Source organism: Phyllostomus discolor, chromosome 8 (genome assembly GCF_004126475.2).
Source record: "Phyllostomus discolor isolate MPI-MPIP mPhyDis1 chromosome 8, mPhyDis1.pri.v3, whole genome shotgun sequence".
NCBI classification, from domain to species: domain Eukaryota; kingdom Metazoa; phylum Chordata; class Mammalia; order Chiroptera; family Phyllostomidae; genus Phyllostomus; species Phyllostomus discolor.
This window is the reverse complement of record NC_040910.2, coordinates 78,091,636-78,117,153: the sequence shown is the minus strand read 5'-3', so window position 1 is coordinate 78,117,153 and position 25,518 is coordinate 78,091,636. Positions and strand designations below refer to the sequence as shown.

General features: G+C 38.4%; 1 protein-coding gene across 1 annotated transcript in view; it reads left to right on the top strand.

Moving 5' to 3' along the window:
- EFCAB5 (EF-hand calcium binding domain 5) overlaps window positions 1-25,518 on the top strand; it is a 97,458-nt gene that overhangs the window by 61,587 nt on the left and 10,353 nt on the right. The window contains exons 11-20 of the mRNA XM_036034518.1: window positions 1,047-1,261; window positions 3,032-3,188; window positions 9,209-9,498; window positions 11,213-11,382; window positions 11,876-12,104; window positions 16,230-16,382; window positions 21,002-21,105; window positions 23,008-23,261; window positions 24,666-24,952; window positions 25,318-25,414. Of these exons, the coding sequence (XP_035890411.1) occupies window positions 1,047-1,261; window positions 3,032-3,188; window positions 9,209-9,498; window positions 11,213-11,382; window positions 11,876-12,104; window positions 16,230-16,382; window positions 21,002-21,105; window positions 23,008-23,261; window positions 24,666-24,952; window positions 25,318-25,414 (1,956 nt within the window). The remainder of the gene's footprint in view (window positions 1-1,046; window positions 1,262-3,031; window positions 3,189-9,208; window positions 9,499-11,212; window positions 11,383-11,875; window positions 12,105-16,229; window positions 16,383-21,001; window positions 21,106-23,007; window positions 23,262-24,665; window positions 24,953-25,317; window positions 25,415-25,518) is intronic.

Here is a 25,518-nt window from a genome sequence, read left to right as displayed (position 1 = left end):
CAGAATCACAGAAATGGAGATCACATGGAGGGTAATCAGTGGGGAAGGGGAAGCAGAAGAAGAGAGGAAAAGTTCCAGGGGATAAGAAGCATAAATGGCAGGTACAAAATAGACAGGGGGAGGTTAAGAATAGTATAGGAAATGGAGAAACCAAAGAACTTATATGTATGAGTTCTTTATTAAAAAAAGATTTTGGTGAAAATACATGGCATTAGTCAAGCTCTTGTGGCCTGCTAGTTCATATTTTTCTCCTGGTATTACATCTTTATTTTATTTCAGTTTGCCTTACTATTTGAAAAAATGCATGGGTGATTATTTTATGTCAAATCTCATATGGAAGTCATAAGGGCATGAATGACTAAATCAACAAATAAACATAAGTCGCTGGGTTAAAATTTTATGAAATATGCTTCATGTTGTAACATTGAGCTTCAAGAAAAATACAGTAAAGACTCTTTGAGGAAGAGGTTACCATGGTGGTATTTACAGAGTTATTTAACTGGCAAGTTCAGATTGCAGCTGGTTTTGGGTACAATTGAATCCAAGGGCTCAACAATAGCAGCAGGACACTCTCTGTCCCTTGACCCTGTTCTTCTCTTTGTAACTTTCAGTTTTTGGTTGTTTCTTCCATACTATGACAAAAAATGTCCATGGGAGTATCTCTAAGCCTACATCCTACCAGTTTAGGAATCAGAGTACAAAAAGAGTTGTTCTTCCCCACGTGATTCTACCAAAAGTTCTGGGCCTAATTCTCATTGGCCTATAGCCTGTTGCTGTTATATATGAATCATTGGCCTGAACTATATTACATGGCCATCTGGGGGGCAATGGTGGGGTTAAGTACCACCTGACTTATCTAAACTGACACTAGGAAAGAGATATTTTGTCAAATAAAAAAAAGAAAGAAAGGTGCTGTCTTCAAAAAGGGAGCATGGATTTCCAACAGAAAAATAGTAGCAGATGTCCATTACAGTAAGTACTCCTTTTTCTTAATCTTTGAAAAAATTGTTCACTTTACTGTTCACTGTATGTTTCCTGCTTGATAGACTTACATTCAATTATCAGAAATATTCAGGCTCACAAAGAAGTGAAAGGTAGGAGTGCCTTCAATGGAGTTTCCTTCGATCTGCTCCAGTTTGTGCAAGTCCTGGAGACATTTGTTGGTGAAGATGCCCCTCTGAGTGTCAGTGAGACTCTCATCTCCTTTTTTAAGAAAGGCTATGTTGAAACAGAAGAAGAGAAAATGAGTGCCTTAGAAGGGGTGAGTACTATTGTTTATCAATGAAACAAGTGAGGTCACTATTATAAGTAAACTTCTCAACCTCAGTTGTTCCTAGTGTGGCTCTTCTTTAAAAATATACAAACCAATTTACTACTATTTCAACAAGCATGTCCATTAAATATTTTATTGTCAAATGTTGTAAGATCACAGTCCAGAGGACTCATTCCCCTAATAATATCATGATTGCTGGTGGCAAGAGATTGTTTTGTACTGCTTTGTTTTTCCTTCACTGAAGCTTGAAAAGCAGATACTAAAGAGCAGATATGTGTATGAGTAAGAATGTGTGCATGCGCGTGTCTGTATGTGCATTGTCTGTGCTGTGTGAGTGCATTTACAAATGCACATACCTAGGGTTTGATTATGGCTTGGATATATATTTTTATTCATGTGCACTGCACCCAGGTAGTATATATTTTGTAAGAACTTACTACTTAGATGATAGATAAATGCACACACCTTAGAGTATAAACAATTTATGTGCTCTTATATGAAATATGTAAATTAGATTCACTTGGCATATTCAGTAATCTCATCAGCCATAAGAGTCTTCTCAACTTAACTCTAGAGTTGATATCCCTTTTGCCTCCTCAATTGAGTCCCTTCCCACATTTAACCAATATATATTCATCTTCTCTTTAGCAATTAAATCTGTTTATCAATTAAATTACTGTCTAATTGATATAATTCATCTAATAAAAGTCTAAAATGTAATGAATGTCAAGTTAGGTGAATGTTAAATATAAAAAAGAATTTTTGAACAGTCACTTTTTATCGTTTGAACACAGACATTCACCCCTCTTCACTACAAAACATATCTCATCAAGAAGCCAGGTTGAGCACCTCCGTGTTTATCACGTTCCTGAACTACCAGTGAGGAAGTGGAAAGGAATGAATTAATGATTCTTAAAGAAAGTAGTCCTCTTCCTAAATTAATGTGTTTTAATCTGTGGGATGCCCTATCTCTTGGATCTCTTCCAACCACTGCGGATGAGAATGAGTTGTCAGGAACACAATCTGTTATTCTGGCAGGAAAAGGGGGTGGCGATCCCCCCTAGTAAAGAATGCCCCAGGCCCTTCTCCGAAATAGCTTTTATTGGGATCAATATGTGCAGGGGTATACAGTATGCATGCAAAGCTCATCAATCAATGTCCAAAGGCTATAGTTACAGAAAACAGACATTATCTATAGATGACAATTGAGGAAACACAGGGATCTGCCTCAGGTCAGGGTCTGTTAGATATGCTGACACCAGAGGGTCATTAAGGTCTGGTTCATGACATTAAGAATTCATTCCCTTATGCTTTGAACTTAAACATCTGGTTTATATCAACAGGGCTATACAAAGCAAAGCAAGCTTCAAGGGGTATAATGCATTCTTTAGGCCTGATTTCCCTTGGTACTAGTATTAGGTTGTACCTGCCACCTGCATTCCCGGTGTTCTAATGGAGACTCACAGGCATGGCCTCAATCATGGGGGGCTACAGTTTCTGATATCCAATACCACACAAAGTGGCCCCCAACATTAATCCAGTACAGAAAATGCATTTGTTTTTGTCTAGAGGTGAAACAGAAATGGTATTTAGAGGATTAAAATTAAATGCTTCATTATCCCATTAATATCATGCTTAGTCCCAAAATAAGGCTATTTTTATAAAAAGTACTACACTTTTGGGGGAGTAAACATAGGATGCTTGCTAGTACAATAAACAGCATGTCTTCTGTGCTTTGTTCTCCTGTTTGTATTCCAGGCTAGACAAAAAGCATCCCAAGTTCAACAGAGACTTCTCCTAGAAGCCCTCTTCCAGATGTGGGACAGTGATGCCTCAGGTTTCCTGGATCTGAAGGAAGTTGATGAACTCTTATATGAATACAAGGAAGGAATGGAAAAAGAATCTATAGAGACAGGTGAAAATATGGAATTTTTCTTATTTAAGTTGGGGTAACAACTTGGCTTCCAGTTTCCCAATACTGTGACGTGCATAGAGGTAAACACTGGTTGTTCTAAAACCATGAGACACCACCTTCACACCTTCTAGTATGACCATGAATTGCTTATCCTTAGTGACATATAACTGACATATAACACTGTATAAATTTAAGATGTACATGTTGATTTGATACACTTATATATTGTGAAATTATCCCCATAATAGTGTTAGTTAAAACCTCTATCACCCTACATAATTACTATTTTTTTGTGTGTTGAGAACATTTAAGACCTACTCTTAGCAACTTTCAGTGTTGTTAACTAGAGTCACTATGCTGTACATTGGATCCTCAAAATTTATTCATCTTATAAATTGGACAAGTAGTTAAACCTAGACAAGTAGTTAGTAAAACTACTCTTCCTTCACTCTGGAAAAAAGAATCTCTAAGAAACTCCTCAATCTTTCCTTGATTTCCATACTTTGACAGGTTGTTTGTAATTTTTTTTTTGTTTCTCTAATATCTCTTCAGGTTAAATTCAGGTTGTTCATTTTTGGCAGAATATCATATGAGCAATGACGTGTTCTCATTGAATGCTATCAGCAATCTCAAGCTCTGTTCTCGAGTTACTTCTCTTTCTTTTTGTAATTAATAAGTATTTTGTGGGTACTTTGAAAGCATATAAACATTCCCATTCTTGTCAAACTTTTTATTTATTCATTCATAACAGTATATATTCATGGTTTCCTATTTTATTCAGTGGGTTATAATCTACCACTATCATTATTTATTTTAATGTTCACATTGTACTATATTTGACCCATGGAAGTCCTTTCAACCTATCTCCTGTGTCCTCCCATCCAATATTTTACTATGAAAAATTTTAAACATACATCAAAGCTGAAAGAATTTTACAATGAGTATCTATATGCCTACCACCTAGATTTCTATCATTAACATTTTACTACAGTTTTTTATTATCTATCTATTAATGTCTTCATCTCTCTGTCCTTCTGTTTCTCTTACTTTTGGTGCACTTCACATTAAATTACAGACATCAACACATTCCTTCCTGGATACTTTAGCATACATGTCATTAATTAGAGTTCAGTATATGCTAATAGTTTTTTTCTTTTGAGGTAAAATTTACACACAATGAAATAGACAAATTCTTAAGTGTATATTCACTGAGTTTTGGCAAATGTGTAACCTGTGTTACACATAGGGATACCATACCCCTAGCAAGATGTAGAACAGCCCTGGCTGGCGTGGCTCAGTGGATTGAGTGCTGGACTGTGAACCAAAGGGTCCTTGTATAGATTCTTGGTCAAGGCACATGCCTGGGTTGTGGGCCAGGTCCCCAGTTGGGGGCTTGTGGGAGGCAACCACACATTGATGTTTAGAACCTCCCTTCCTCTCTCTTTAAAAATAAATAAATAAATGTTTTTTTAAAAGATGCAAAACAAAAACATGACCCTTTTACATTCAGTCCGTACTACTCAATCCCCAAGGCAATCAATCACTCTTCTGGTTGTTTTCAGCACTGATTAGTTTTATTTCTTCTAGAACTTCATATAAATGAGACATATATTCTTTTGAGTAAGGCTTCTTTTACTCAGCATTCTTTTTTTTTAAGTTTCTTACATGTTGTTGCATTATCAACAGTTTGCCTCTTTTTATTGCTAACTAGTATTTCATTGCATAAATATACTATAGTTAATCCATTCTCCAGTTGATAGACATCTGTTTCCACTTCTTGGCTATTATGAATAAAGATGTTATGAATAATCATGTGTGAATAATCTTTTTGTGGATATATGTTTCCATTTCTTTTTTTTCTCAAAAATTTATTCTAGAGAGAGGGGAAGGGAGGGGGAGAGAAAGGGAGAGAAACTTTGATGTGAGAGACAAACATCAATTGGTTGTCTCTTGTACACACCCAACTGGAGACCTAACCCACAACCCAGGCAAGTGCCCCAACCAGGAATCAAATCTGTCCCCAACACCCCAGTGGCAGGATGGTGCCCAACCAACTGAGCCACACTGACCAGGGCATTTTCATTTCTTTTAAATAAAATACCTAGAAGTAGAATTCCTTGGCCCCAGGCTAGGTGTATCTTTAATTTTATAAGAAACTGCCAGACAGTTTTTCGTGTCCTTTTATAATGTGTTCATCATTCATTCTTCAGGCATTTCCTTGCTTTCTGGCACAATGAAATCTTCTAGGTTCATTTTATATTCTCCTTGTTCCCTGCAATCACTTATTTGTCCCTGGTTTCTTTTAGTGAAGAATGGTATTTAGAAGCCAAGATCTAGGTTCTACACATACTTATTGCTCCTGGGTCCCTAACCCCAAGTTTCTTAAAGGGAATATGTGTGCTGATGTGTGTTTACACAGACATTTACAGCTGTACATATCTCTGTAAATATCTATTAAAGAAAAAACCATAAGTTCACTCCCATACCTTGAAGTTCAGTCCAATACCACAGGGCTCATTCTAGTTTTTTCCCTTTTTTGTAGCTCATTTCTAGCTTGCTCATATTATCCTAAATATACTTACAGCCATGAACCACATAATGACATTTCAGTATTTATTTGATCAATCTCCTTGTGTGGAACTAATTCCCTATCACACTGTCCTCTCCCTCACACTGATATTATCACTACACTTAAGTTCTAACACCCTGCACTCATCAGTCCTTCCCACACAGTTTCCCTCCTCACTCTGCTCAGGCTCTGACATCCCACACCAGATCACCCCGCCATGTGGATGCCCCTCACACTCTCCTTACACTCTGGTATTCCATGATAAGTCACCTTTTCATGCAGATGCCCCTCCTCAGTTTACCCAGTCTTCTGACTCTCCTCAGGCTGAGCAGACTCTCTACCTGGAAGTCCTCCTCCTTCTGCTTGGGCTCTGATTCCCTATGTTGGGTTGCTCCTCCACACAGACAGGCTCCTCACCCTGTTTAGGTTCTGACTTCCCAAGCCAGGCTGTCCCTCAATTTGGATTCCCTTTTCACCCTGTTCAGGCTTAAATACTCCATGTTGGACATCCACCCCATGTGGACGCCCTCTTTATCCTACTTGGGTTCTGATGCCCTAAGCTAAACAGCCTTTCTGCAGGGCCACCCTCTTTGCTCACATGGGCTTACTCTTGCTCTTGTGCATGGCCAACCCCCTCACCCTGATTAGGCTCTGATTATACATGCCAAGGCACTTCCTGCACAGATGCCTTCCTTATCCCACTTGGGTTCTAATACCCTGCTCTGAGACACCATGGCTTCCCTTGACCAGGAGCAGATACTTACCTTACTCCACCCCACCTAATGGCTTTAGGACTAAATTGTTCAAAAAGAAAGGAATGAGAGGAGAAGAAGAGGAAATAATGGAAGTGGAAGAACCTACAAATTACTTTTAATCTAATTGGACACTATATGATTTAGCACCCTTTGAGTCCAAGTAATAAAACAAACAAACAAACAAACAAAACCCCACTCCAAGTGGTTAAGCAAAAAGGGACTTTAGTGGTTCATGTAATGAACACGTTCAGTGCTAGTTCAGGACACAACTAGATTTGGGAGTTCAAATAATGACATTAGGACAGGTGTCTCCTTCTTTCTCTTTTTCTCTCACTCTGGCCTTGTTCCTTTTTTTCTGTGTGTTGGCTCCATTTTCATATAACCTTTCCCATGTGGTAACCAGGTTCACATCCACATCCTCGCAGGTTATTCAAGACAAGTGAGAATAAGAAGGAAAAAGCCTTTTTCCTAAAAGTTCAAGTAAAGAGTTTGGCATATGCCTAGACTAAACCAACTACTCTGGCCAAGGGAACAGAATGTCCTGACTGGCTTGATCTGAGATGCATGTTCCACTTCTAGATGGACAAGTGGAACCTCACTCAAAAATAGAACCTGACATGGGATTAGAGCAGTTTCCCTGAAGCAAAATTTGGGTTATAATTACCAGGAGAAAGATGAATGGAGAGCAAAAATCAACAAAAGTCCAGCTCTAGAAATGAGATGCTTTCATATGATAAGATGATTAAAAGAGGAAATATTTGCCCTGGCTGGCATAGCTCAGTGGATTGAGCGTGGGCTGTGAATCAGTGTTGCAGGTTCGATTCCTAGCCTGGGTACATGCCTGGGTTGCAGGCCATAACCCCCAGCAACCACACATTGATGTTTCTCTCTCTCTCTCTCTCCTTTTCCTCTCTAAAAATAAATAAATAAAATCTTTTTTTAAAAAAGAGAAAATATTTGTTAATTGTCAAATATTTGATATAGAATGGATACTTTTATCTGTCTGGTGCAAACCTTCTTGAGGAAGGACAGATTTTGAACTTTAAATTTATGCATGTGCACCAGAAAACACATACAAAAATGCTCATGGTGCTATTCATAAGAGCAAAATGTTAGCAATAACCTACAGACCCACTAATAAGAGAATAAATAAATTGATGGTGGTAATCTTACAGAACGACATTATATAGTGATGAAAATGAATGAGTCACAGCTGCAGGAACAACATGGATGCATATATTAGCATAATGTTGAATAAAAAAGCAAGTCCCAGAAAACTACATATCGTATGATGTCCTTTTTCTAAAGTATACAAACAGACAAAACCAAGCCACATACTGTTTAGAAGTACATGTATGTATGCACACACATACACACGATAACACTAATAGGAAAATAAAAAGAAGGGGAAAAAGCAAAAGCAAAATTTCAGGATATTGGTACAGGGAGTGGAACAATGGTAGTGGTAAAGAGGAAGATGTAAATTATTGGTAATGTTTAGACTTGGTACTAGATCATGACTGTAGAATAAAAATATGAAAGAAAGATGTGGGTACAGAAGTGTGCAAGGCATGGTCAGGGATCATGAGTAAAATGGAGACACTGAAGCAAATAATTTCTATATGGTAGTATGGGTAAATATTTTTGGAAAAAATGAACAGGGTCCAAATATACTTTGGACCAGGGAATTGCATAATGCAAGTTTTGTTTTAATTTAATTTTATAAATATGTATTGAGCCTTACCATTGGTAATCCAATTATAAAGTGTTTAATACTGGTTTGGGACTATGGAAGTAAGAAAGGAGAGGAATGTGCAGAAGATACATTGTCAAAGACTAACAAGATAGAATTAGATTGGTCTATTGGAAACGGAAGGAGTTGTTGTCCAAAAGTTCATTTATTTTTTTCTGTAAGATGTCTCTAGTAGTGCTTAGTTGTCTTTAACTTCATTCAAAACAATTTTGCTAGGTTGTATTGTGACAGCTGTCATATCAACATATATTAAAATCATCAAAATTGGTGATTTTTTGTGTAGCCATTTTGATATTGAAGAGTAAAGAAAATATGCAACATTTTTGGCATATTATGCTTTATTATTTCAAGAAAGGTAAAAATACAACTGAAATGCAAGAAAAGATTTGTGTAGTGTATGGAGAAGGTGCTGTAACTGATCCAATGTGTCAAAAGTAGCTTGCAAAGTTTTGTACTAGAGCTTTCTGCTGGATGATGCTCCACAGTGGGGTAGACCAGCTGAAGTTGTTAGTGATCAAATGAAGACATTAACAGAGATCAACATCATATCACATGGGAGATAGCCAACATAGTAAAAAAATCCAAATCAATAAAATTATTGGTAAAAATGAAAAATGGGTGTCTTATTTTACAGAAAAAAACATACAGACTTTTTGACCAACCCAATAAAAGGTAGGGAGAAATCAAAGTTGACTCTGGAAGTTCAGTTAAGTGGTAGAATTAAACAAACAAACAAACAGAGAATATGACATAGGAATCTTCTTGAGCTTAGGCATCGGAAGTCACTGTAGATGTTCCGTTGGACTTAGACACCTTTGATATACCTGATTTTCCATGGGAGGGCAGTTGTCAGAGACTTCAGTTTGCTGTAAGAGGAATGAAAATTCCCCCACAGATAAATGAGCTTTTGGTTAGTGCTTGTTTTTTTGTTTATGTCTTTTAGCTAAACTGTTCATCCAATTTCCAAAGCCGCACCCTGGTGATGAAGTAAGTTTGTCTTCAAAACAGTTTCAGAAATACATACAATTGATTGTATCTGAACTCAACAGCAATGAAGATCACGCTCTGGAAAGCCTCGTGGAGTTTCTGATGACTGCTGTAGAAAGGAGCCACATCGAGAATCTGAGAAATAGTGCCAGACGGAAGTGGCTGCACCGCATTCAACGGGCTGCAGAGACAAGTGGGGTGTCCGTGGAGCCAGTGTACACTGAGACCTTTAAGGCCCTCACACAGGTATATTTCCTAAAATGATATATAAGAAGAAAATTTTCCTTATAGTAGGTGATGTTTGATGGTTGCAAAGGAAGAGCACACTAAATTCTCTTAAAATTTTGGGGGTACTGCTATGTTTTATTCATTTTAATATATTACGATGACCCAAATCCTGTGGAAGATGCAATTGTAATGATTCCAGGTTGGCAAGATAGAAGCAGAGAGGAAAGATGTAAAAGATAGAATTAAGACATAATTTCAAATTTCATTTGTGCTGACATTCAGATAAACCTAGAACACAAAATAAACTAATATTGAAAAATACCAGCAGAGAGATATGCAAGCAGGTCAAGCTACATTTTCCTTGCATGATATTTTGGGAGTCAGTTCAAAAATGAACTATTTAAATCATAGAGTTATTATAAAGTAGAATCCAACATCACACAATTTTTCACTGCCTAGACACAAGTTAAGTCTACTACAGAACTCTGTCACTTAAAACACATTACCCTGATGGGCCTCTGTCCACAGCTTTGCCACCACCTCACAGACTCTGGCTTGCTGCTCCTCCAAGACAGTAATAGCATGGCTGTCTCCTACATGTATCACAGATTCCATCGATCCAGGGAACCTGTGTCATTCAGCTCAGCTAAATAACAACACTTGATTATTCGAATCACCTGAATGGCTGAAGTTTCCAGTGTAGTTTGAAATGATGTGACTAGGAATAGGAGGCCAATCAAGAAAAAGAGCTATTGCTCCAACTTGTTTCAGAGATCTGCAGTACTCCAAGAGATAGCTCACTACATTTTTGTTAGTTACTCTGTGGATCATTTACGAAGAAAAAGGGAACTAAAGGCAGAAAGAAAAAAGGCATGAAAAGCAAACTCAAATATGTAGAAAGGGGAGACAAATTTCAAGGAAAGTGTCTCTCATGTCCCCCAATTTATGGACATGTTTAATATATGTGTTAACACATAATATTCTTAGTGACATAATAATATTTTAGGTATGGAGAATTTTCAGTTATTTCCATTAGAAATAGTAGTTGCATAAAGTCTACTATCTGGGACCCCAAGAAACCCTTTCCTAAAATGACGTAAATCAAATTAATAGCCAAGCTATGCTAAGAATTCCTTGAGCATTTTTTCCATGTTTATATCATAGTAGAAGGTTAAGAAATAGTGGAATAAAGCCATCTTCTTGCCCCACCTCTCTAAAGTAAATACTTTTTAAAAGATTTTTTATTTATTTATTCCTAGAGAGGGAAGGGAGGGAGATAGAGAGAGAGAGAGAAACATCAATGTGTGGTTGCTGGGGGTTATGGCCTGCAACCCAGGCATGTACCCTGGCTGGGAATCAAATCTGCAATACTTTGGTTTGCAGCCCGTGCTCAATCTACTGAGCTACGCCAGCCAGGACCTAAAATAAATACTTTTTACTAAAGCCCAGACAATTATAGTTCAAAGGGATCCAAGTTTTAAAACTCCAAATTTGAGTGGACTTTGAGAGTTTTTTGTCTGTTTGTTTAGTAAACTGGTCCAGTTGGCATAAAGTAAATCCATTCCACTCACTAAAACTCAGGTTGGGGGACTGTCCATGAATGGTAATATGTTCATTATTTACTCATGAAAATGAAATTATTGGGGTCAGATGCACAAAGTTGCTAATGAAGGGAAACACAATTAAGAGAATAGCTATTGGCAAATGCATGATCAGAAACGTTTTGCCATAGGATGCTCAAGTTCATGGAAATAAGAAGATCAGTGCCCACATATCCCTTTTAGAAGAAAACCAACTACTGCCTGAAAGAGGGACTGTTCTGTTAAGGAACACAGCTTGTACTTTAGATGATGCTCCATTTGTATTAAACAAAGTGCTCTACAGGGACATGAAAGGAATCAGGTAAGGATTTCTTGAAAAGGTTGGTTTTGGCCTTCTAAAAAAAATACCTTAATTCCCTTTCTGCAGTAAGCTAGCATTGAGATCCTAGTTAGCTGCCCAAGAGAGAGATGCCTCAGGTCACCAAATGCTTCTAGAGTGGGAGGGAAGTGTAAGAGTGGGGTGGGTTTCCAGTCTCAGGTGATTTTACCTGATCGTTTCCAGAGCTCACCTTAGGCATTGAACTGCCATATAGGGACTCTGCTTCACAATATCAGTTCAGTTATTTCTGCGTGCTCTACAAATTGTCTCCTGCTTCCTGTTTATATATGTTATCTCTGTTATGACCTGAGCTTGTTTTTAAATCTTTTAAGTCAGACTCTCCAAATTGGTAATTTTAGTCCACTACTCTGACACACAATGCCAATAATTATGGAGAATTGATCTAGTTACCTGCATGGTTTAATCTAAAGCCTCTCCTGTGCCTTTCTCCCATCCTCATGCTCCTATTCCTCAGCTTTACAGTTGTAGATGAAGGGAAGCCAATACACGTCCCCCAAGTTCAGCACCATGGGAACATTTTCTTCTGGAACCATTCCCACCAGAAGACTGATCAAAATGGGTCCTTGCTCGCTCTGCCTCTTCAGGATGCATATAGGAGGATTTTTGGGGTCATGGCTGTTGACACCCTAAGAGATCCCCAGGAAATAAACATCTTCTTGCCTCATGAGATCAAATTCTATCAGGTAAGTCAGAGGATATATTCTTCAATAGTAATGATAGGATGGACTCTCCTTCTATGCTTTTTAAAAAGCAAAACCAGAAACTAGGTTAGGGTAGAGTTATGTATAATATGTAGACAGTGTTGTCATACTGGTTCCAGTTCCCTGTGTGTATGTGACAACCTTTGGAGAGCTTCCCCATTACACATGGAAGAACTCTCAGCCTCACTGGCACATCTATGCTTTAGACTCCCTGGAAAGATTATTAATATGTATCCCATTGAATTAATCATAGAAACAGAATTTTATGCTGTAGAACCGGAATCCAATTATTATACCACTAATACCCACATAGTAGGAATGAACTTTTAGAAAGGATATATTTATGTTTTATTAAGAGCAGGACCTAGAAATCCTTTGTTCTTTCCACAAACGGTGCTAAATATAATATGCATTCCCATGGTTCTTAATATCAACGTTATAATTTTTGAGGATGGAGAATGAAGGAAAAAGCTTAACTTTTAGGCCCTTTTTAAAAAGTATATTTTATTGATTATACTATTATAGTTTTCCCAATTTTTCCCACTTTATCCACCCTCTGCCCTGCACCCCCCAACCCTCCAGTATGCCCCGCCTTAGTTCATGTCCATGGGTTGTACATATAACCCATGGGTTGTACATGTTTCCAATACCATTTTTGGCCCCTCCCTGTCTATTTTATGCCTACCAATTATGCTTCTTCTTCCCTGTACTTTTCCCCCCATTCCTCTCTTCCCCCTCCCCACTGAAAACTCTCCATGTGATGTCCATTTCTCTTATTCTGTTCCTGTTCTAGTTGTTTGCTTAGTTTTTATTTTTGCTGTTTTTCTTTTTCTAGGTTAATTTGTTGATATTTGTAACTTTGTTGTCATTTTACTTTTCATAGTTTTGATCTTCAATTTCTTAGATAGGTCCCTTTAACATTTCATATAATAAGGGCTTGGTGATGATGAACTCCTTTAACTTGACCTTATCTGAGAAGCACTTTATCTGCCCTTCCATTCTAAATGATAGCTTTGCTGGATAGAGTAATCTTGGATGTAGGCCTTTGCCTTTCATGACTTCAAATACTCCCTTCTAGCCCCTTCTTGCCTGTAAGATTTCTTTCAAGAAATCAGCTGATAGCCTTATGGGAACTCCTTTGCAGGTAATTGTCTCCTTTTCTCTTGCTGCTTTTAAGATTCTCTCTTTATTTTTAATCTTGGGTAACTTAATGATGATGTGCCTTGGTGTGTTCCTCTTTGGGTCCAACTTCTTTTGGACTCTCTGGGCTTCCTGGACTTCCTGGGAGTCTATTTCCTTCACCAGACTGGGGAAGTTTTCCTTCATTATTTGTTGAAATAAGTTTTTAATTTTTTGCTCTTGTTCTTCTCCTCCTGGTACCCCTATAATTCAGATATTTGAACATTTAAAATTGTCCCATAGGTTCCTAAGCTTCTCTTCATTTTTTTGAATTCTTGTTTCTTCCTTCTGTTATGATTTGATATTTATTCCTTCCCTTTGTTCCAAATCGTTGCTTTGAGTCCTGGTTTCCTTCCTGTTACTGCTGGTTCCCTGAATATTTTGCTTTAGTTCACTCTGGGTATCCTTCATTTGTTCTTTCATTTTGTGACCAAGCTCAATCAGTTCTGTGAGAATTTTGGTTACCAGGGCTTTGAACTCTCCATCAGATATGTTGGCTATCTCCTCATCACTTAGCTGTCTTTCTGGAGTTTTGCTCTGTTTTTTCATTTGGGCCCTATTTCTTTGTCTTGGTGCACCTGTTCAGTTGTAAGGGGGCAGGGCCTTATGTATTCACCAAAGCAGGGCAACCTTCCTTGCTTCAAGGCACTGTCTGTTGGGAAGGGACCAGAGAAGGAACAATGCAGCTCACCTGCTGGGCTCTAGCCCCACTTTCCAACAAATTCCCATACTCTCGTGTGTGACTGGGAGTTTCTCCCACTGGGGCAACCCTGGCTGTAGTCCACAGTCAGCTCTGAATCTCAGTTCCCCATTCAGCCAGCCCTGCCCACTACAGTCCACTGCCTCACACCTCCAGAGTTCTCTCAGCCTGCCCATCTTACCAGTCTGGTTGGTCTGGTTGACTATTTCTTTAATTCCTTGGTTGTCAGAGTTCCATGCATTTTGATTTTCTGGAACTTTTGGTTGTTTATTGATTTTAGATTGGTTGTTATCCTCCTTTTGGTTGTGTGAGGAAGGGAAGAGTTTCTACCTACACCTCCATCTTGGCTGGAATCTACTAGTTTTAGACCCTTTTAAAGACTGTAAAGTAACTGGATCATTTCTAATGTATTTAAATTTAATTTTATGAACAGAAATTGTTGGCCCTGGCTGGCGTAGCTCAGTGGATTGAGTGCGGGCTATGAACCAAAGTGTCTCAGGTTCGATTCCCAGCCTGGATACATGCCTGGGTTGCAGGCCATAACCCCCAGCAACTGCACATTGATGTTTCTCTCTCTCTCTATCTCCCTCCCTTCCCTCTCTAAAAATAAATAAATAAAATCTTTAAAAAAAAAGAAATTACAATGAAGGGAGACTGAAAGCCTTTATGGAGGCAATGGACTGGGATGTAGCAGCAATCAGGAACTTGCTATGTCCTTGTCATTTGTTCCCCTGTAAGCCCCTGGCTCTTTATGTTTATTTACCATTATTTAAAATTTTCTCTTCCTACTTACTGGATGAAAAACTGGAAAGTGGTAGAATCTTTTTCTCTCGACATCTTTTTAATAATAAGATTCATTCTCATCTGACATAATGATATGTGACATTAAGAAGCAAAAGGGACCCCTGGCTGGTATAGCTCAGTGGATTGAGCGCGGGCTGGGAACCAAAGTGTCCCAGGTTCGATTCCCAGCCAGGGTACATGCCTGGGTTGCAGGCCATAACCCCCAGCAACCGCACATTGATGTTTCTCTCTCTCTCTCTCTCTCTCTCTCTCTCCCTCCCTCCCTTCCCTCTCTAAAAATAAATAAATAAAATCTTAAAAAAAAAAAAGAAGCAAAAGGGAGTAGTATGGGGTTGTCAGTAGATGAACTATATATAGCCTTGTTAGAGAACACGTCAAAATGAATTATAAATTGATTCTTTAGTCCTTGGAGGTAAAGATTCCTGTGTTACCCTTAGATGCCTTGGGCCCTAATATAAAATACATATATTTTTTTAAAAATTTGTGATTCCTAGAGTTTCTTTTTTTTTATTATTTTAATCATTGTTCAAGTACAGTTTTCTCCCCCCTACTCCCATTCCAGCCCACCCACCCAACACTCCCCCTTCCCCCCATTACCCCCCACCCCTAGTTTTTGTCCATGTGTCCTCCAAATTTGTTCCTGTAATCCCTACCCATTCCCCCCTGAAAGAGTTTCTTGATAACAAGACCACAGATGAGTTCTAAGGAGTTCCCATTCCTTCGCTGTGGAACGGGATCTTTTGTCCTATAAGAAAGCTGTGTAATCTAGCATGTTGCAGGCTTTGGGACTCAGTACATCCTATGCTGCTGATCTGATGACAGTAGCCATGTAAAGACACAGACATTACAATTGCATCAAATCAGGGCAGGTCCTACCCATCTGCCCAAGGTTGATATTAGTTCTTGGCTACTAAGCATTTTTTCTCATTGCAAAGTTTACTTTGTTTTTCTGGCACTATTGTTTGTTTGTTTGTTTGTAAAGAGAGAGAGAACCATCAATGCGTGGTTGCCTTCTTCACGTTCTGCACCAGGGAACCTGGCCTGCAACCCAGGCATGTGCCCTGACAGGGAATCAAACCAGTGACCCTTTGGTTCACAGGCTGGAGTTCAATCTACTGAACTGCACTAGCCAGGGCCTGGCACTATTTTCTGATTGCACATATCACAAATCTCACTAGATGATTATCAGGAAACATAATAAGTTATGTGGACCTTAGGGTAGATCTCTTCTTACACCTGTGATCTCTTGATGATTCTTTTTTTCCCCATAGTAGAAGCTAGAGCATTGCCTTTTGAGAACTGGTGAATAATTTGTAGGAAGTAGAGTATCATTAATGAGAAAGATAATCTAATTGATGCATTACTAATTATTTTGCTATTTTTTTCTAAAAAGAAAAGACAATTAAAATTTTCTGTCTCTACAGGGTGTTGCCAATGTCTTTAGTACTGCCTATCACTACGTCCATAGCCGGGAGCACATCCTGCATGTTGTGATCACTGGTATCAGTTGGCTCTACAATATTACACCTAGCATTACCTCCGTCACTACATACTTCATTGAGCCTAGTCCACAGCAGGTAGGCAAGGCTGGGCAGTGTTAGACCTTCCCAGAGTAATAGTGTTTCTATATATTACTGTCTTATTGATATTTTAAAGCCATATTTAGTTAGCTATTAGGCCTAACTAGGGACATGTTTCCCATGACTCCAACTCAAGAGTCTTGGTTATGAGTGGCAGAAATCCATTTCATACTGCCTTAGGCAAAAGGGGGAATTGATTGACTCATGTGGCCAAATATGAAGAAAGGGCAGGTGTCAAGCTGGCTTCCAGGATGACCAGATCCAGGGATTCTATGCCAACAGGGCTCCCTCTTGTCCTTTTTTCTCCACAGTTCTCATGCTTGCTTCCCTCTGCACTTTGTTTTGTACTTCCAGTTAAAGATGGGCTTTCTCCACAGGGCAAGCCAGTTGCTTAGTAGCTAGAAAAAGAATCTTTCCTTCCTGTTACAACTTGTAAAACCCAAGAAAGAAAACTCATTTTGATATGCTGAGATATGCCCCCCTGGCCAGGATGGGGAGTTTACAGTAACTGGAAGCCCCCACCAGAATCATATGAGTGAAATGGGAAGGGATAAAGCACTACTGTTTTGGAAGAACACAATTACATCACACCATTTTTTTTTAAAAAAAAAAAAAGACCCTCTATCTATAATGTGATGAGTTCTTGCTAGTTACAGGTGCTGAGTCTGGGGTTGGGAAGGGATGGGAGTCTCCAAGTACCCCTGAAATTGGGTGGACCACCCGGTATATATGTGTGGTGGGGAGCCAAGGGTAAGAACCATTCAGTGTGGAGGGAGACCACCCATTCTGATAGTCCACAGTCACAATGGGACTGAAATGTGTGGGGTTCAAGCAGAATTCTACTTGGCCTGTGTCTCACCATGCTTAAGCACCTTGTTGGGGCCTTAATGGAAATGACACCTAGGGCACCATGAAAAAGGTTAAAATTGCCCATACCAGTCAGCAAGAAGCATGGCTTTAAGGGCAGTAGTTTCAGAATCACAGTGCTGCAAACGAAGGTCACTGTCCATTTAACCCAGGCCATCTTATGGAGGTGAAGACCATCCCAAAGGGGTGGAGAGGAGGACCACTCAGCAGCAGGGTCTGGGTGGGGTCACAGCCAAGCTGAGACCAGTACAGCTATCTAAGGAGAAACACAAAGGTTTGTCCTAGGTGAAAGACACTATGGTAAGGTTTTGGTGATAAAAATGGCTGAGGATAGCTATATAAAAAGGGATATCTTTTTTCAAGCACTCAACTATGGTAATTTTCCTAGCCTCCTCCTTCTTCTTTTTCAGCCCCTCCAGGCTTACTCCCTTCTCTTCTGTAGCCTACTCTGGGCCTCAAAGAGTAGACAGTATCAGTGGTCTCTTAAAAGCAGAGAATCTTTTCTGGCTGTGGTCCCTGAAAGATGAAAGGATGGGAGCAGAGTTAGGGAGATGATAGTAGGCGAAAAATTGCACACCCCTTTGCTGATTCTGAGATGTGTAGGGCTATGCACAAAGACCAACAGTCTCTAAGAGCTAAAGGTAGTCCCCAGCTGACAGCCACCAAGAAAACCAAGAACTCAGTCCTTTATTTCCCTGAGGTCTTTGGCGGCTAATACATGTACCTGGTTTGCTATTTTAAGTCATATCAATGTAAGCTTTTGAAAAACAAAAGCTGGAGATTAGCCAGTGCTTTCTGTTTTTTACCTCATCACATTTCTTTTCTAAGGCAATATGGACTGTTTGCTTAAATGGGCAGAAGAAGGAGGGCAGGAGGAAAAATACCATACTACAATTAACGTTTCACATCCCATTGTACATAATAGAAAAAAAATGTTTTCTACCTCAGGGGCTTCAAAAATGCTCTCACTTTGTCTGGAACACTCTCCCCATTTTGACCCATCAACCGGAGGCCTTACATGAAGCAAACTATAAATTTTACCAAAGGACCTAAAATTGCTTTATAAGTTAGAAGGTCATATCATGATTTTTTTCACAAGAAGACCATTTTTAAAAACTACAATTTCTTCCAAAAATTATTTATAAATTTAACAAAATTCCAAGAAAAATCTCTAAATGATTTGTAAAATTGAACAAACGATTTATCTCTTCATCTGGAGGAAGAACAAATACATGAGAATAGTTGTTAAAACATGAGGATGACAGGGACTTCACAGTCTCGGTCTGGGGAAAGGACGGCTAAACCTGCACAAAAGGTTAACGTAATCAAGGTGAAGTTGATACACTGACCCAGAGTTACAGAAAACTTTCTTGTACCAAGGTTATAGAAAATATAAATTGTTTTTGAAAAACTGGGGAGAAATTGTCACATATCTGACAAAGGGCTAACATTGTTGTATGCAAATCAGTGAGATTTTTTAAAAATCTGAAAGAAAAATATACAAAGACAAGTCTATAAGAAAAACTCATGCAAGTGGTCAATAAACATATAGAAAAAGTGTTCAGTTGTTTTCATAATGAAATAAATATAAAGTTAGTAAAAGATAGCTTTTACCTACTAAATTGAAAAAGATTTTTTGAACTGCAATTTGAAAGTCTGTTAGACATCTAAGTGGAGACACTAAATAAATAGGCAGTTGGATATATGAGCTTAGTGTTCCTGGAGAAATTTAGGCTAGCTAACCTAGATTTTAAATGTTATTTAAAATCATGAGACTGGATTATACACCACTGTGAATATATTTAATGCTACTGAATTGTACACTTATGAATGGTTAAAATGATAATATTGTGCTATGTCTATTTTACCAAAATAATCAAAAACAAAACAAAAGTCATGAGACTGAATGAAGTGGCCAAGACAATGAATGAAGATAGAAAAAATTAATAATAAAATCTCAGGACCTAGCCCTGAGGCACCTTAAGTGTTTGAAATCATAGCAGCACAAAATTCTATTGACCTTGACCATAGTATAAAAACATTTGATATCCTTACCCCTTACAAACACACATACACACAACTAAAACAGAAGATCCCCAAAACAATACCTACTTTTACTACAGGTAATGTTTTCTAATACTTTCTATTATATTTTATTTCATTCTTTTTTAAAAAATCTTGTCAAAAGAGAAAAAAGCATAAGATGATAAGAACTAAAGATAAATAATGTGTAATGAGAAAGTTAAGAATGATTAAATGTTACAAATGTAAAGGAAAAAAGTAACAAGCCAATAGCAGAAGAAGGAAAATGGGAAGAAAATAATTGTAGCTCTTTCTCTGAATGATTTCCTAGAATATTTTATCTAGGAACAGTTATCTCATTACTGAATAATTGCTGAGGCACTTGATGAATTTATAGTTTCTTGGTCTAAATAAAAATAAATGAAAGAGGAGCTTTTTTTAGGCATACTATTATAAGCCCTTTATTTTTTATATTATGCTTCTGGTCTAACAGCAGAAGAGGTTAATTTATACAATGGGGGTTGGGGTGGACAGGAGAGAAATTGTTTGATTTTAGCTAAAGATTTAAACTTAAAAACACAATCACAGAGAGGTTCTTAAAAAAGCATATCAGTCTAGTATATGTAACACCAAATAACAAACCACAGAAGAAATAAATTAGAAAAAAAGCTAGAGGCCCAATTGCCAATGTGGGATAATCTTTACAGTTTGCTAAGTATTCTGTTGAAAACATTTCATCTGAAGAGTTTGGTAGAACACTTGAGGTCACGTAGTGTAGAGAGGCAAGAAAAGCAGTTCTTCCAAGCAGCACCCAGCACGTAGCCCCTGTGGATCCTATTATCACAATTTCCCTCTTAACCAAATAATTTTTTAAAGAGGGCATAAAAGGCCCCTCTTTGCTTCTCCCAGTTGAATTTGTCACTCCTAAAGTCCAGTATATTTTATAGAACACGTTAATGTTACAAACTAGTCTCTACCAAAAAAAAAAGTTGACCAAAACTCATGAGTCCAAACTCATCAAACTGTAGACATTGAATATGCACATTTTTGTATATCCAGTATACCTCAATAAAGCTGTTAAAAAAATAAAAATATTCTTAGAACCCATATGTGGGTTATGACCTATAGTTTGAAACTCTCTTAGAGGTGAGAGAGACAAAGAAGAGAAAGCAAGGAGAACGAGAGGAGTGCTATGTGAGGCAAGAGGAAAACAGGGAGTGAGTGGGGTTCTGAAAACCAAGCCAAGAAAGTATATCAAGGAGAGAGTTATCCATTGCATCACATGCTGCCAAGAGGTAGAGGAAGATAAGGATTAGGGATCTGACATTGAGAGAGTCGCTAGTAACCTTGGCAAGAACAGTTTTGATGAAATGACCTCACTGGGGAATGTTTTTTATTGTACTTATTTTGGAGGGAGAGGACTTTTTGTATTTTCCAAATGTTCTACAATGCACTTGTAGCTTCTGAAAAATAATATAAACCCAGAATTTTATCACAATTATTCTAAAAAGTTCTTGTGTTTAACCAATCTCATACTGTGAAAATTTTCTCCTATTGAACACTTCATTCCTTAGTGATACTGAATAAGTAAAATGTCACAGTACTTAAAACTAGGGGTCATCTAAGCTTTTCTAATTTTTTCTTACTCATCTGTCCCCAAAAGCTTTAATGAGAGTATGAGGTCTAATTATTCTTTTCCATAATGAAATTGCTTCCTCTTTTCCAAGGGTTCAGACTATGTTTTACGCAATATGATGGTCACAGGGCCCATGGGTCTAACAGAAATTCACAGAAATCCCCCTACCATCTTCAGGAAGACATGCACCTTCAGGTATGAGAGGCATCTTCTTGTCTGTTTTGTTTGATTGCTGGAGCATACACCCTGGTGTGATAGATCTGAAGACACAGCTTTTGCCTCTTATTAATAAACACTGAGTCTCATTCTGATTGGGTTTTAGAGAAAATCTCTTGACTGCATAGGCCATATTAAGTCCTTTCTTAAAAACAAATTTCAAAAAAAAATTTCATTGGCCTCACATGTGCTTCTATGTCTGTTCTATAGCATGTGGGTTTGTTTCAAACAAGGTAAAAATTTTTTCACTGGTATTTTATATTAAAATTCATGTTTTTAAGCATCATAGTGTTTTATTTTCTATGATTTTTTTGTAAATAAGGAATTCAACAAAACCCACCATGATTATAACAAATACATCCACACCACTTATCAAAGGTCCTCATCTTAATATTAGCTAGCATGTAAACAAGTTTATTTAAAGAAGGCAGACTGGACAAAAGTGGAGAAGAATCAGAGAATGTTGTATTTAATAAGTTACAGGTTACTTCAAGTGCCTCTCATCTGTGGAATGCAAGGACCAGATGCAAAATAGGGCCTAACTGAGAACACACCTGCTGTAAAAGGGGCCGACTGCTTCTGAGGGTGTCAGTGTAGCTGAGGAGCCAACAGCCTATCTCAGACTGAAGACTGAACTGATGTTTAAGTACATATTTAATTAAATTTTAGTATAGCCTCACACCAGAATTTTCATTCAGTTTTAAGGTCTTTTCCATGTTAATTATTCCTTGCAGAGTTAAAGAGTTTTACAGAAGTCTTTGTCATACCCAGACTCATAAACTTTGACCCCTGTAACTTAGAGCAGGTGCCTTTTGAGAAACTCTGTTGACCAATCAATCAGCTTCATCGTCATGTCTGGAAATTATAACATGATGTATCATTAGTACGGTTATCATAAAGACACAAAGTGGTGGGAGTAGCAAGAGACAGATACAGTCGTAGCTGTCATTATAGAGTTGATATTATGAACTATAAGTGTCCTTTTTGAGACTATGCAAAGCACCAACATTTTTACAAATACCTCAAAGGAATGACATGTCAGTATTAATATAGGTGGGAGAAGAGGAAAAGAGATATGTCTATACTTCACTAGAGAAAGAAGTAGCTGAACCATTTCTGTGAAAACCTCAGGTCCTAACAAGCAGATGCTGCCGATGCCCAGCTGGCATCCCCCGTTTATCTTTTATGAACTTTCTCTGGAGAAGAGCCCCTGAGAGACGGAGGTGCCTCAGAGTTATGTACCCTCCCCACACACCCAGAGCAACTTAGAGCCAGACACTGACAAAAACCCTCTTCCTTGCATTAAGGTGAGGCAGATTTCAACACAATTTGCCTCTGAGAACTCCCTTTGGGATCAAGCTTGAGTTTAGACTTTACCTGAAAACATTTTCTTACATGGCTTTTCCCTCTTCCTTCTCCTGCTTTCAGACCCCCAGAAGTTTCTCCTGAGGGCACTCCCTCAATAAATCATTTCCTTGGCTTAGGCTGTGCTTCTAGAAAACCTGACACACTCATCGTTCCTTCAGGCATTCCACCAGCATTTACTGGACAACTAGTAAACAAACAAACAAACAAACAGAAATAATACCTATCAGATCAATAAAGTAAAGAAAATAAAGCAGGGTATCATGATGGAGCATGACTCAGGTGCTGCTGCTTTAGACTGGGTGGTCAGGGAAGCCTGATGCTCTAAGGGATGCATGAGTGAGCTGAGGGAGAGAGCTCTGTGAAGTCAAGGGGTGGAGCAGTCCAGGCAAAGGAAACAGCAACAAGCGCTGGTGGGTGTGAGTTTAGGAGGCACAAAAGAGAGTTACGTTTGGGTGGAATGTTATGAACAGGCTGATGTTTTATATGCTTATACTTATTTGGTTCTTGTTTCAGAGATTTCCTGTTTAGGTGTACAGACAGTTCAGAAGTTGTTTTGGCCTCTGCCTATGGAGAAAACCACATAGTCATTCCACTTCGTGAGAGAACAGGAGAGGCTATGGGAGCTCTTGATTTTAACATTGGCAGGAGTAAGATGTTGTTCTATCGAGAATTTAAGGATCTACAGAAAATGATGAAAGTGATCCAAGCTGCCTGCTATGAAATACTGGGCGAATTATCTGGAGAAATACAGAAAAATCTTGTCTTAGGTATTGTGAATGTGGTGACACTCTGGATTTATGGGTTTAATAAATTTTGGGAAAATCACAGACAATGCAACAAATGATGTGTTTTCTAAAATGAGTTGTTGCAATATATGGATTTTCCACATGAAAGAAATTCCTTCATACAGTCTTGGACTAATGAGGGCGGTCTATAAATCAGAGTAAAGGGTAAGGAATCACATTTTCTTGGCTAGCATCACATGGTTTTAGAACTGGAAGGACTCTTAAAGATAACGTAGAACTAGCATTTATTAAATGCCCCATCATATACCAAGCATTTTAAATATGCTATTTCAATTAGTCCTTACCATAACTCTGTGATGTGATGGTGATGCACCATTTTACAATATAAGTGAGGAAAGTGAAGCTTAGAGAAACAAAATAACTTGCATCAAATCACTCAGTTAATAAGTGATGGAGGCTGGATTTGAACTCCATTTTGGGTGCTCTTTCCACTATATTACATAAAATTAATTCATCAGAACATCTCACTTTACAGATAAAGAAGCAAAAGCCCACCAAAATAAAGGTCCAATAGCAAGCTAGGGGCAGAGCCAAGACCAGACCTCAATCCTTGTGATTTTATATCCATTAGGCTCCTCTTAGCACAAAACTAATTTAGGCAGAAGGGGTGGAAGGAGGCAGCACGGAAAACTTTGGCTACCTAGGAGATAATGGATGGAATTAGAAGAGTAACACATATATAAGCTGAAAGTTTTCCAGCCATTACATAGGGTAGGGTAGAATAAGAAAAAAAAAGAAGAAAATTCATGTCTTTTGAGTGTTCACTATGTATAAGGCCAGAACTAAGCATTTTTACACATATCATCTCATTTAATGTCCATAACTCACCAAGAAGTAGAAATCAGCCCCTTTCTCACAGATGAGGAAGAAGAGGTCCAGGGACAGCAGAACAAATAGCAGGGAAAGTAGTAATTCAAATGAAGGTCTAACTCCAAAACATGAGTTGTTGTTTTTTTTAAGATTTTATTTATTTTTAGAGAGGGAAGGGAGGGAGAAAGAGAGAGAGAAAAACATCAATGTGCGGTTGCTGGGGGCCACGGCCTGCAACCCAGGCATGTGCCCTGACTGGGAATTGAACCTGTGATGCTTTGGTTCGCAGCCCACACTCTATCCACGGAGCTACGCCAGCCAAGGTCCAAAACATGAGTTTTTACCTTTCCTCAAGGCCTCGTCCTGTGAGTTTCACCAGGTGTAATTTCATTTCTGCCTTTTGATTTCATGACTAGAGAAACTAACATTGTTTAAAATCATAAGACATGGTCTTTTTCCTGGGGAAGAAAAAGGTTACTATATTGTGCTCAGAATCCAATGAAAAAGTAATGTATGTACTGAACAACCACATGGGACATCACTCTGTTCTTCCAGAGATTGAAAATGCGGGAGAAGTCCAGCGGGCAGGAGTTCTCTTCTTCCGAATCATGCTGCAAGAGCTGCAGGAAAGCCTCCGGATGCTTCCCTCCATGCACTTCATATCTCTGCTGCTCTATGATTATAATCCTCTAGCAGAGCCAGAATCTCTGTCAGACAGCCAGTCCCAGGAGGCAGAAGCCAACATCAAACTAATACAGGACATCCTGACGGGGGTTATCTTGTTCGTTGATCCAGACCTGGAATTATCCAGCGACTTGGGAAACTGGGATAAATGTAAACTGGTAAATTTTTGTTATGTATTCCTTTTATTGAAAAACAACCCACACAAGTTTAGGTATGCGAATAATAATTGCGCAAATCATAAGTGTACCAGCATAAGAATTTTTTACACAATGAACATTTGTAATCAGCACCTTCATCAAGAAACAGATCCTTAGTGGCATCCCAAAGCCCTCCTTGGTACCGCCTCCCGTCACTCCCTCAAACATACACACTCACCCCAAGGGTGACCAGAAGCCTGACTTCTAACACCGTAGATTGGTTTTGTTGCTTTTGAATGTATATAAGTGAAATTATATAAACTGGTGAATTGTGTACTCAAGTTCCACTTGCTGGTCATCCCATAACTTTTGTTCTTGGTTCACAGCACATTAACAGATACTTAGTTGAGAAAATTTGTGTCTTCGATCCAACTACTAAGGATGTGAAAGTTAATTTAAAGCTCATTGGTGAATATATCAAAGGTAAATTTTGACTTTATTATGGTCTAAGTCATACTAACAATAATAGTAAAACACAGTTGCAAGAGATGTTTGAACAAAACAAATAGCTCACAAATTCAATTTTT